The 13,448-nt window shown below is 34.2% G+C and overlaps 1 protein-coding gene across 1 annotated transcript in view; it reads left to right on the top strand.

Moving 5' to 3' along the window:
- Positions 1-13,448, top strand: part of ME1 (malic enzyme 1) — a 174,270-nt gene that overhangs the window by 66,892 nt on the left and 93,930 nt on the right. Inside the window, exons 4-5 of the mRNA XM_033103410.1 lie at positions 3,125-3,200; positions 8,572-8,733. Of these exons, the coding sequence (XP_032959301.1) occupies positions 3,125-3,200; positions 8,572-8,733 (238 nt within the window). The remainder of the gene's footprint in view (positions 1-3,124; positions 3,201-8,571; positions 8,734-13,448) is intronic.

The following is a 13,448-nucleotide window of genomic DNA, read 5'->3' as shown; positions in this document are numbered from 1 at the left end:
GACCTCACTGAAAAAGATTCGTATACAGATGATGTATGAAAAAATGTTCCACATTGTGTGTCATAAGTGAAATGCAAACTAAAACAACAATGAGACACCACTACACATTTATTAAAATGACCAAAATCTAGAACAGTGACAACACCAGATGATGGCGGGGTGGTGAGCAACAGGAACTCTCTTCCATTGCTGGTGGGAATGGAAAATGGTACAGCACTGTGGAAGACAATTTGCCGGTTCTTACAAAACCAAACATACTCTTGCCATATGATCTAGTAATCTCAATCCTGGTACAGTATGTCCCCACTTAACATCCTGGATAGTTTCTTAGAAATTGTCTTTAAGCAAAAAAAATGAAACCAATTTTACCATAAGCTAATTGATAGAAATAAGAGTTAGGTTCCTAGACATATTTGTGGTCACAAAAACATCACCAAACTCCAAACACTTCTAATATTAAAACATTGAAATAAATGTGAGATATACATACAGTTAAGAAAGATTAGTAAAAACAAGTAAGACAATTATTTCCATCCTGCTTACTCGAATTCAGGGTTGCAGGGGGCTGGAGCCCCTCCCAGTCGCTCGGCCCAAGGTGGGAATCAGCCCTTGAAATGACGCCATTCCATCACAGGGTACACCCACAGCCACAGCCACAGCCACAGCCACACGCACTCAGACTGGGACAATTTAAACACACCAACTCATCTCATGTGCACATCTTTGGGATGTAGGAGGAAACCTTAGTACCCGGAGAAAATCCACACAGATATGGAGAGAAAGCACCACCCAGTCAGGGGTCCCGACTGGGAATTGATATGTATTTTTTCTCATCAATGTTACAATAAAATGATGCTGAAGTAAACGACATTATTCAAGGACCTGCTATATTTACCCAAGTGAGGTGAAAACTTATGTCCACACAAAAACCTGCACACGAATGTTTATAGGAGTATGTCGTAAATTTGTCCAAATCCATAGCGTGTACAACACCAAGAGTGAACCCTAATGTAAACTGTGGACTGTGGGTGATAAAGAGGTGTCATCAATTGTAACAAATGTTCCACTCTGGTGGGGATGTTGAGAATCAGGGAGGCTGTGCATGTGTGGGGGAAGGGGCATATAGGAAATCTCTGTACCTTCTACTCAGTTTTGCTGTGAACCTAAAACTGCTCTAGAAAATAAAGTATTTTTTTTTTAAAAGATGCAGATGTGGAGTTTATATTAGATGACATCGTTTTTACCTTGTTGCATCTATTTCTGTTTGAAATTTAAGATTTGGTTATCAACTGAGAGTGAGAGGGAGTTGGGTATAGGAGAGGTGAGCAGAAAAGAGAAGGTGTGAATGGTCCCCTCAGAGGGCTAAGTTGAATTTGCTGGGAAATCTAGTGATAAACTTTAGAAGAGAAGAATGCCAACTTGATATTTCTGGTCATAAATAGAAAGTGAATGTTAACATTGTTTTGTAGTGTTTTTTTTTTAATATAATGCTATTTTGATTAACTAATAGCAGTAGGAATCCCTATTACCTAGATTGTGGTCCTGAAATATCACTTTCTATTAAAAGAAACCAGGGCTTGTCATGTCAGGCCTGGAGCAGACATTTTCAAGACAAAATGGAATATCTTGTCATATCAGACCAAGGAAGCCATCAGAAACTATTATAGTCCTTTTAAAAGGGCTCAGGGGCCAAAGCGAAGAGTCTTTCACTGGCTAAGTAAGAATGGGACATTTTGAATTTCAATAAAGAAAATAACTGTGATGGATTAAGACACAAAATATGTTTAAATCCATGAGTTCATACTGATCTAACACACACACACACACACACACACACACACACACACACACACACACACACACACACACACCCCTTAGTGGAAACTTTTGAAGGATTACAGCAAATGAGCTCTTTATTTTAAAAACCAGTAAGTAAAGAGAAAGAATCAAGCATTTATCTTTTCCTTGTGTCAACGTTACCATTGGGTACCCAAACAATGGGTGTGGTAAAATTTCTCTTTAAAGAAGTGTACCAGCTAATAAATAATGATTGATAGAATTGGAATACTGCCATTTCGAACATGAATCTGATTAAGACTTTAGATTCAATTACCAACTGTCTGAGAAATACAGAATAAAGCTTATCATGTGAATCTGTACTATAAGGATGCAATCAATGAAATCCAGATTTTGGGAAACTTTAACAGACAAATTAAACAGTCGTGCCTATGTATAGTTTGTAATTTGGATAACTATAAATTAAGGAAATAATCTCATGAAAGTCAGGAGAATGGTTACTCTTAGGAGGGAGCAGTTTTGATTGGGAGAACACATGTGGAGGGCTTACTGGGTAGCTGACAAGATTCTCTCTGCTTAAATCGATATTACGTAGAAGGGTGGTTGCCTTGTAACAATTCATTAAGCTTTACAGTTGTCATATGTGGTCCTCTGTATTTGAGGTATTTCATAAGAAGTAAAACTTTTAAAGAAGGTTAAGAATTAAATCTTTAAAAATTTTAAAGATAATTTGTTAGGCTTTCATAAGAAATGGGGGACAAGGGACAAGCAGTGTAAAAGATTTCAGTTTACAGTCTAAACAACAGTTGCAAACAGCAACTAAGATCACAAATCTAAGAATCAGATAAGTTCCACATGAAAGGACTGCTTAGCATTCAGTCACTTCAGCCATTTCTAATACATGTTATCTTTACACTGTTAATATTTTATAAATGGGATATACACCGAAAATGCCTGTTTTTCGCATATATGCTTCATGTTGTTTTTCAAAGGGCTTTTATATAATTTAATGAAAGACTGTAAATGAATATATGAGTGGGATTGATAATGCTATTTAAATTCTCTCTATAAAAACAAAGAAGTTTCTTTAATTAAAAAAGACTAAAAACATGTAATATAAGAATACCTTCATTGTAGTTATTAGTATATTGTTTAAATTAACTTCTCCCTTACTTATAAGATTCCTATCCCTTATTTGTTTAAGGAAATAATTTTCGCTAGTTTGATAAAAATGGAGATATATCAAACTTATGTGAAAAAAATGTTAAATGTTCATGATAGTTTGACAAGTCTGAAGTAAATTAAAACGACTCCTTTTTTCTGTCAGAGGTCTCTTTATTACTATCCATGATCGAGGGCATATTGCTTCAATTCTTAATGCATGGCCAGAAGATGTCATCAAGGTAAGCTATCAAATTTTCCCACTATGTCAAATTTGTTCTTTTTCCTGTCCTCTAGCATACTGACATTTTTCATGATATTAGGTAGCATTCACTAGCTTTCCTAGTGAATGTCACCTGATTTATACCCCTTTGATTTTTGCATAGTGGATTAATTTTATTTAGATACTAACTTTCCCCATTATTTTCATCTAATTTCTTAGTATTTCTTTATTCATTGTCAGTGATGATAAATGTTGAATATATATTGAAATAGCATCTGAATTTCTTTAAGCAAACTCCATTTTCATATTTTCTGTGTTTATTCATCCACTAAGAGTCGTCCAGGTATAACAAAAAAAAAAAAATCTGTTACTTAATTTCCTTAATTTGCTTGTTGTGACCATAAGTAGCTCATTTTACTTCCCTCTGTGAGTGAACTAATGAAAATTAAATAATAATAGTATCTGACATTTGTTAGTTTGCTTTCAGAGACACTGTTCTTGGATTAACTCTTGCAATTATCAGGATCATTCAGTGAGGAAAGGCAGGCACAGGGTACACACTGGTTTTCACAGTAGTGCGTGGTGGTGGTGGTGGTGGGAACTGAATGCAGCCCCCAGAATCCTTGCTCTTCAACATGACGCTCCACCATCTTCCCTGTCTAAGGAAAGTGAGGCGTACTTATCTCCTCCTTGACTCCCCTTTTCCTTTCTGTTAGATGCCCAACAACTTTGTGGTATCTTTTATGCTTCAGATTGAATAAATGGATGCCTTTTGGTGGTACAAAAGTGCTTCTGCTGGAATTTCTGAAGTGTGACTCTTTTAATGATTGGTTTTATATGAGCAGTTGTGGGTGGATTTGACTCATTGATCTTTAAGGCTCATGCTAGGCAAACTTGTAAAGCAAAACATCTTTTTTACTATTTCCAGTCTTCCCAGGTTTTTCACTTTTTCCCACCTAAGTTGCTCTCTCAATTTTTCTCCCCCCCAAGTAGCCTACAATGTCCACAGATCCTGTCCTAAAAATGTGCTAGTTCTATGAAGTATAAATGTCTGTCCTGTAACATATTGTCTGTCCTCTAAGAAGAAGGACACTTACATTTAATCGGGATTGTGGAGAAGATTTTAAGAATGAGTCAATCTAGGAAACAGTTCTGAGGTAGAGGTCTAATTAACATCCCTGTAATCCTAAAGGCTAGGCAGTAAGCAGTCCCCTTCTTTCATGTTCTTCCCGCTTGCTGATTAACTTCATTAATAGCCTACCTTTATCCTTTTGACTCTTAATACTGGGTCCTCAGTGATATTCCTGATCCTAACTATACCTGCTGTTATTTAAAAAGCCTAGCATAGGGTAGCAGCCATCAGCAGATTGCTTTGCTTTTCATGCCAGGTGGTCACTGGGCAGGGCACAGACTGCAGCTGAACTTGGCCTGCAGTGAGTTGGGGAGCTGGGTGAAAAAGGCGAAGGGATTAAGAAGTACAAATTGGCTGTCATCAGCAAGACAAGTAATAACAAGTGTTCGAGAGGCTGTGGAGAAAAAGGAACCCTCATACACTGTTGGTGGGAATGCAGATTGGTGTAGCTGCTATGGAAGGCAGTGTGGAGGTTCCTCAAAAAGCTAAGAATAGAATTACCACATGACCCAGCAATCCCTCTTCTGGGTATCTACCCAAAAAATCTGAAAACCCTTATTCATAAAGACATGTGTGCTCCAATGTTCATTGTAGCTTTATTTACGGTGGCCAAGATTTGTAAACAACCAAAGTGTCCTTTGATAGACGAATGGATAAAGAAGTTGTGGTATATATACACAATGGAATAGTATTTGGCCATAAGAAAAGATGAAATAGGACCATTTGTGACAACATGGATGGATATTGAGATCATTATACTAAAGTAAATAAGTCAGACAGAAAAAATCGAGAACCATATGACTTAACTCATATGTGGGATATAAAACTGAAGGCAACAAAGGAACAAGACAAGCAAATGAAACAAAAACTCATAGACACAGACAACAGTTTAGTGGTTACCAGAGGGTAAGGAGAGAGGGGAGTGGTAGAAGAGGGTAAATGGGATCAAATATATGGTGATGGAAGGAGAATTGACTCTGGGTGGTGAACACATAATGCAATATATAGATGATGTATTATACAATTGTATACTTGAAACCTCAGTAGTTTTGTTGACCATTGTCACCCAAATAAATTTTAATTAAAAAAAAAAAAGAAGTACCAATTGGTAGTTACAAAACATCATGGGGATGTAAAGTAAAGAATAGGAGATATAGTAAATAATATGGTAACATCTATGCACAGTGCCAGGTGGGTATTAGACTAGTCAGGGGCATCACTTATTAAATTATATAAATGTCTAACCACTGAAATTAATATACAATAATATTGATTGTCAACTGTAATTGCAAATTTTAAAAAGGGGTGGGAAAGGTGAAGGGGAATAAGAGGTTCAAATTTCCAGGTATGAAACAAATAATCATAGGGATGTAATGTACAGCATGGGGAATATAGTTAATAATATTGTGATAGCCTGGTACAGTGTCAAATAGTTGTTGGACTTATCATGGTGATAACTTCTTTAGCTATATAAATGTTTGAATAACCATGTTGTACACCTGAAACTAATATAATATTGTATGTTAGCTAATTTTAATAAAAATCTTAAAAAAATAAAAAGCCTAGCATAGTGTCTCGCTCACATCAGGCACTTAATAAATGGCAGCTATTTACTGTAATAGAATAGTGAATAATAAGATGTAGTCTCTACTGTGTAGTTAAAAACATGCATGAAACAAAAACAATCAGTTATTAGACAATATATAATTAAACTCTCTGGTATAAATTTGTAAGTGCCGTATTCACTCATTCAGAGACTATCATTCAGAGAAGGCTGGAACAGTTAAGAAAATTTTCTAGCCAAATTGGAACTTAAATCTAGCCTTTGATAATTAAAAAGAGAAGAAGATATTGTCCTACAAAGGGAACATATGAATGTAGGTATCAAGTTCAAGAAGAGAATGATGTGTTCTTGTGCAATAGAGAAATAGGATGTCCCAACTAAAGATAAGTATTAATATTGAAATGGAGTATAAGTAACGTTGCTTAAGTAAGAGGTGATCAAATTATTGTGAATGATCTTGAAATTCATAAAGAGGGCTTTAGACTTGAAAAAATAGAATGTCATAATTACACAAAGAAATCACCTTAAGTAATATTTGAGGAAGGTTCATCAGAGAGAGAAGAAAAGGAGGCAAGAATTCTTCATGTAAGTAGACTACAACACAAGTATAGGCCCTTGGAAAGGAAAAGAAGGAAGTAAGTCAGGAAACATATATATATACGTATATATATATATATATATACGTATATATATACGTATATATATACGTATATATACACACAGTATATATATATGTGTGTATATATATATACACACAGTATATATATATGTGTGTATATATACATATATATGTGTATATATGTGTGTATATATATATAGAGAGAGAGAGAGAAAGAGAGAGAAAGAGAGAGAGAAAGAGAGAGAAGTTCAGGAGAACCTTTGCATATTTTATACAGAACATAATTACCAAATAATAATTGATACACTAGGATGAAGATTTGATTTCTGAAACACAGACGTCATTGATAGAATAATTATGGTTGTCTTACTGAGATTATCCTGCTTTTGTGACTTAAGTGTTATACAGGAAACATACAACTGCTTTATTTTTCCTAATTTTTAAAAATTTTTATGTATAGTAAACATACAATATTGTATTAGTTTCAGATGTGCAACATAGTAATTAGACTAAGTAACTGACAAAGTGACCACCCTATTAAGTGTAGTATCCATCTGACACCATAGTTATTACAATATTATTGACTCTATTCCCTATGCTGAAGCCTATACCCCTGTGATTATTTTTTATAAGTGGCAATTTGTACAGCCTAATCACCTCCCCTTTTTTACCCATTGTCGTGTCCAGCACGAGGAGAGTTGTGGGGATGGAGAAGGGCGGCGCAGGGTTAAGAAAATACAGTAGCCATGAATAGAGTGCAAGTGCTGTGGGGGGCCAAGGAGATCAGCCTCAGGGACTGAACTCTGAATTGGGCCAACGCGTAGTTGTTTTTTTTTTTTCCTAAAGAGGTAAAGCTTGTTAATCTCAAAATCTGTGTGTTATGTAGCCTGCTGGCTGTCTTTCCGAAAGTTCCCATTGTGTTTCAGCTTGTACTTTGCCTTCACACACACGCACATCTCCAAGGAATCCATTGAAGGGGAGGGACCGATATGATTCCATCGGGCCTCAGTTTGCTGAGACTTCCTCTCAAAGGAGCTTTTCTGATATCTCTCCATCGGGCCTCAGTTTGCCGAGGCACTCCCTTGTGAAATCCTGGGAAGAGCTCAGGGGAACAAACGGTTTGGCAGCTGTAAGGCAACAACCCATTCGCCCAACCCTCCTCCCATCTGGCAACCATCAAAATGTTCTCTGTATCTATGACTTTGTTTCTGTTTTGTTTGTTCGATTATTCCACATATAAGTGAAATATGTAGAAAATCTAATAAATTTTGTTTCACTAGATTAGTTTTACTTAAATTCACATAATAACCATGAATCACAGAATAAAGATGTTAGATACTTTAATTTTAATAAAGATATTAAATTACATATAATTAAAATTTCTCCATGGTTAAAATATATGCTTTATAGATATTTAAGATGATTAGAAATAAACTACACAAAATTCATTAAGCCTAGTGAAAGGTTATTAGGTAAGAAAATAAGCAGATTGCCCTTGGCATATTTCAAAGATGGTAGGACACTATCAAGTGGTTATAGAAATTAAAGAGGATGAGTCAACATTGTTGTGGAAGTAGGCAGATGGTGCCAAGATGCATAAATCAAAGATCAGAACATTTTGGGGCTACTCAGCTATTGCAGTACTTAACTATGGACACTCCTGTGATTATCCTCAAAGTGGATGTGATTAGTTTTAAAGCTGTTCTGTTTCACTTTAGTTCCCAGTTTGAGTTTTTATTTCCCTATATTCTTCCTACTGTCCTTGTTGATTGAAGACTGAGTTATTTGGGTTGTTTGACTCTTTATGTGCATATCCTCTCTTCTTTTTTCAACAACCAAATTAATCATATATGTAAATTTTAATAAACTATAAAATCTATATATCAAATGTATTTATTCTCCCTACTCTTCCACACGTACAATCACATAAAATCTTTTCCATGTATATTCGATTTATATTTTTTGACAGTTTAGTATTTCATTACATAAGTATTAACTTCAGAAATAGAGACCAGGAGCTGTGCCCTAGGATTTATGAACATCTATTAATAGATTTTTTTTCTTTTTTTGTCTAGGCTATTGTGGTGACTGATGGAGAGCGCATTCTTGGCTTGGGAGACCTTGGTTGTAATGGAATGGGCATCCCTGTGGGTAAATTGGCTCTGTATACAGCTTGTGGAGGGATGAATCCTCAAGAATGTCTTCCTGTCACTCTGGATGTGGGAACAGAAAATGAGGTAAACAATTTAAGTGTATAAGAAAATTATTCACCTTAAAAAAAATAGTACCAATTCTTGCATTTTGAGCTTATTCCCGGAACTTAATGAAAGTCATTTTTTTCTGTCTAGTTCTCCTTCTCTCTTCAAAGCCATCCCCCAACTTTTACAAGAAAATTATTTTCTCTTTTCATTTTCATTAATATCATTAATCTTTTACCAACTTCTGTGGTGTTTTATTATCCTTTGATGAGTATTTATACCATTATTCTGTAGAGTATATATTTTATTTTAGGATATCATAGGTTTTTTAAATTATTATTTTTATCCTACACAGGAACTAATTCCAAAGGATATTAAGTTTAATCAGTCTGAAATCTTCTTGTTCTAAATGTCTGTACTGAGGTAGATGTTGTGGAGTTTAGTTTCCCTCATCCTGCAATAATATTTTAGAACCTTAAGTCACATATCAAGTAGTATATATTTTTGCTTATCCTATATTGCTAATATTTAGGATTACTTACGGGTGAAAGATACTAGAAATTAAAGATAGAACTTTCTGAAATAGAGATGAAAGATAATGGTCAGTTCAGGATAGACTTTTAAAAAGTTACATACAAATTTCAGACCTAGGTCCAGAATAGATTAATCATCAAAATAAAACCTTGATACTTTAAATAAATACACTTTTTACAGTTGTTTTCCTTGTTCCCTTCTAAAACAATTTAAGAGATATAACTTTTGACATGTTAATAATGTTATAATAGTAACTTGAACGGTTTTTATGTTCTTTAACCTATACAAAGTTATAATGCTTATCTTCCTCTATATTGTATGAGGGCTCATTTAACCTTTATAAAGGATACATTTTGATAAAAATATATTGCTTATCTTGCATTTTCTTTTTCAATACCAATAGAAATAATTTAGAAATTATCAAAGCTTACTTCTTAAACCAATTATCCTAAATTTCGGTATATAGATTGAACATTAAGATTTCCTCTTTATTTTTTCATATGTTTTAAAATATTGTTCTGTGATAAATTACATTGAAATCAGAGTTTAAAAAATCATAGATTCTGTAGAACATCTTAAAAATTTTAGGAAGAGGTAAAGAAGAGTGAAGAGTAATGTAACAGGCATGCAAAAATTGAAGAATTCAGTTTTAAATTTGGGCCTTTTAAGCTTGGTACTGTCTGTAGAATGTGGACATAAAGAAAGCTGTTCAGTAATGGAACCATAACACTAGGACTGTTGCATTGATAGATTGTATTAGTTATATGAAATATTTTATTTCCTAAGGGTGGGTCTTAAAATTGACAAATTTATCAATTGTCTTGAATTTTCTCACATTATATCCATTTATTATTCCTTTCCTCTTTTGGAAAGGTCCAATGCTTTTGTATTATTTCATTTCTGTCCCTCTACTTCCCTCAGATTGCAAAACCCATATCCATCTCTCCATCATCAAATGTCTTACTTTGTCCTACTATAGGTAGATCTAGTTTTTAAATTCTTTTTCCATTGAACATGCCTGGTGCTTACTACATTTCAAAGTTTTTCAAGCTGCTAAATTAGAAAATAATCTGATAATATAAATGAATCTATTGTTAAAGTGCTAAGTGTTATTTGTAGTGATTTTTGCTTATGGCCATGGACTTGTGGAGACATTAGGGGATAAAATGAAATGAGAGGTGGAATTTTAACTCTTTGACAGGTCACTGGAGAATATCTTTTTAGCCTGAGAGACCTTTCTGAAACTCTTCAAATTTTATTATGTAGATTTAATTGAGTTGGACAAATATTGAGCACGTACTACTATCTGTCAAGGCCTAAGTGAAGGTTAAGTAATATCAGAGTGAATAATTTAAGGTCTTGCCAATAATATGCTCTGAATCTAGAAGAGGAGATGATACATATGGAACTAGTTTCAATATGCATTAAATGCTTTGATAAGGACACTTGACAAACCATTAAGGACAATAAGCCAACCACTTATTTCTCTGCCAGTTACAATATACTCTTAGTCTCTAACTGTACATTACTGCTATTTTCTTATAACTTATCTTTTTCTAAAATCATATTTAAGAAAATTAATGGTAAAAATGTATATTAATAAATGATCAGCTAGAGTTTTTGTTCTAAAAAAGAGAGTGCATTATTTTTTCCTTTGTATAGTTTAGCTATACCTGAAGTTAGCCAACAAAGTTTAAGGACATAGTTCCAAGACTCCTCTCACATCTGACACGTACTGCAAGTTTTGGGGGTTCCCCAAAGCACTCTCTGGCTTGATAATTTGCTACAAGGACTCATAGATCTCATTGAAAGCTATGTTGATCATGGTTATGTTGTATTAGAGGGACAGGATATATATTAAAATTAGTCAAAGGAAGAGATGCATAGGGCAGTCTTGGAGGGTTCTAAATGTGAAGCTTCTATTTTCCTCTCTCTGTGGAGTCAAGACACATTACCTGCTGGTATCAGTGTGTGATATTGATATGTGCACCAGTGTTCAGAGTTTTTATTGGGATTTCATTTCCTACGTATGATTGATTGCCTATGTGAACTCAGTCTCCAGTTTGACTGATATCACATGACCCAAATCACATGGTTAGTTTTTCTGGCATGCCCAGCCTCCACCCTGTGACTATGACTTGTGACCCCTAGGTTACTAGGTGAAATGGTGAGGGCCCTATCCAAAATAGTTAAATGTGTGTGAACCATGTCACCAGAGTCCATGCAAACAATAGACAAAAATATAAGAAGCAAACACACGAAAAGAGAAATAGGTCTAAATTTTAATCTTAAATTAAGTAGAATTCAGTTTTAAACTAAGATAGGATTATGGGTGTGATTATTCAATGTTTTCAGGAAATGTAGTTTCTGTGCTATATATACTATTCCAGAGCATATTAAAATTGACACCTTCACAATTCATTTTATGAAAAGAACATAATAACCTCGATATCTAAAACTGGTAAAAAACAATACATAACAAGAAATTCCTAATTATTCTTATGTTTACACATGTTCCCAGCTGTAATCTTGAAAAAGTTGCTTAATTCTTCTATGCTTCAGTTTCCTCATGTAAAATGAATACCTACATTATAGAGTTGCCATTATTTAATACACTTAAAGTGTTTAGAATTTTGAGTGGGATTTTGTAAACACTTAGTAAATATAGAGGTAGAAACAAAAATCCTTCATGTAATATTGGCAAATTGAATCTTGCAAAATATTTTTAATATCGAAAATTATTCAAGCCATTAGCAACATCATAATTAATAGTAATATATGGAAGGCATCCTTTTAAAGAGTTATCAAATCACCTGTTATCACTACTATTCTCTTTTTCATTATTTAGAAAGTGCTAATCTGTGTATTAAGACAAGAAAAACAAATGGGATATAACTGACAAATAGGAAAAGACAAAATTCTCATTAGTTATGGGTAATATGTTCATCAATATTTATAGGTAATTGTTAAAACCCAAGAAAATAATATAAAAATGCCATGACCAAATTAGAGCACTCAGTAAAGTAGCTACTTATAAAATAAATTTTAAAAGCTCAACAGCTTTCCTGTATACTTGTAATAACCATTTAACAAAAATTATTTCATTTGCAATAGGAACAATAGTTTATTCTGCTAATGATATGATGTTCAAACTTTCTAAGCAAAGAAATAGTAACATTGTATTTGGTTCATCAGAAGAATGATTTTTTTTTTAAAAGTACACATCTGCCTGGACCTAGAGAACATTATGTTAAGTGAAATAAGTCAGACAGAGAAAGACAAATACCATGTGATCTCACTTATATGTGGAATCTAAAGAAAAGAATAAGTGAATGAACTAATCAGAAACAGTTTTGGAGACATAGAGGAAAAACTGAGGGTTGCTAGATGGGCGGGGGGGGGGTGGGGATAAGGGGGAAGGTGAGGGGATTAGAAAACAGTCGGTAACCACAAGATGGCCACGGGGTTTTGAAAATTAATTTGGGGAACGTAATCAATAATGTAAGGATTTTGTAGGGTATCCGATGGACACTTGTCTCATTAGGGAAACCACCTCAGGGATGATGTAGATGCCTGATTACTGCACTGTACACCTGTAGCTGAAGCTGAACAATAATGAATGCCAACTATAATTTTATGTATACATATGTATGTATATGCTTACAAGAAGCGGAGTACAGCATTAGGAATAGAGACAGTGGAAATGGCTCTGTGCGATGTCAGAGGGGTGGATGTGGGGAGGGGGGTTCACACAGTGTGAGGGATATAAATGATAAACGTCTAAGTATTACTTTGTCTTGTGCACCTGAAATTAATAAAAAAATAAAAAAAAACACAAAAGTACACATCTGCCTTGTCCTTCCCAAAAGTTAATAGCGGTACGTCTTATTTATTATGCAAAATATATTTTCATCTTTGACTCAATTTTCTCATAGTTTTATTGGTTTTTGGGTCACACGTATCAACTGCATCCATTAGTAATAAAGCTCTACATTTCAGGGTAAGAATAAAAGCCATTTGAGATTTCTGTTGCTTCAATTAGAAATGCTCTGACTCATGATTTTTTCTTTCTCTTGTGAGTTATTGGAATTCAAAATATGCTAATAGTTTTCTCACTTGTAAGCAATCTAACCTAAATTTTTATGTCCTTAGCTCTTAATTAATATATAATGAATAGAAAAGTACTTGGAGTTAAATGAGTTGCCAGTTCTTAATGTTCT

Source organism: Rhinolophus ferrumequinum, chromosome 3, assembly GCF_004115265.2.
Source record: "Rhinolophus ferrumequinum isolate MPI-CBG mRhiFer1 chromosome 3, mRhiFer1_v1.p, whole genome shotgun sequence".
NCBI classification, from domain to species: Eukaryota; Metazoa; Chordata; class Mammalia; order Chiroptera; family Rhinolophidae; genus Rhinolophus; species Rhinolophus ferrumequinum.
Note: the sequence above shows the minus strand (reverse complement) of the source record. Positions and strands in the feature narration are given on the sequence as shown.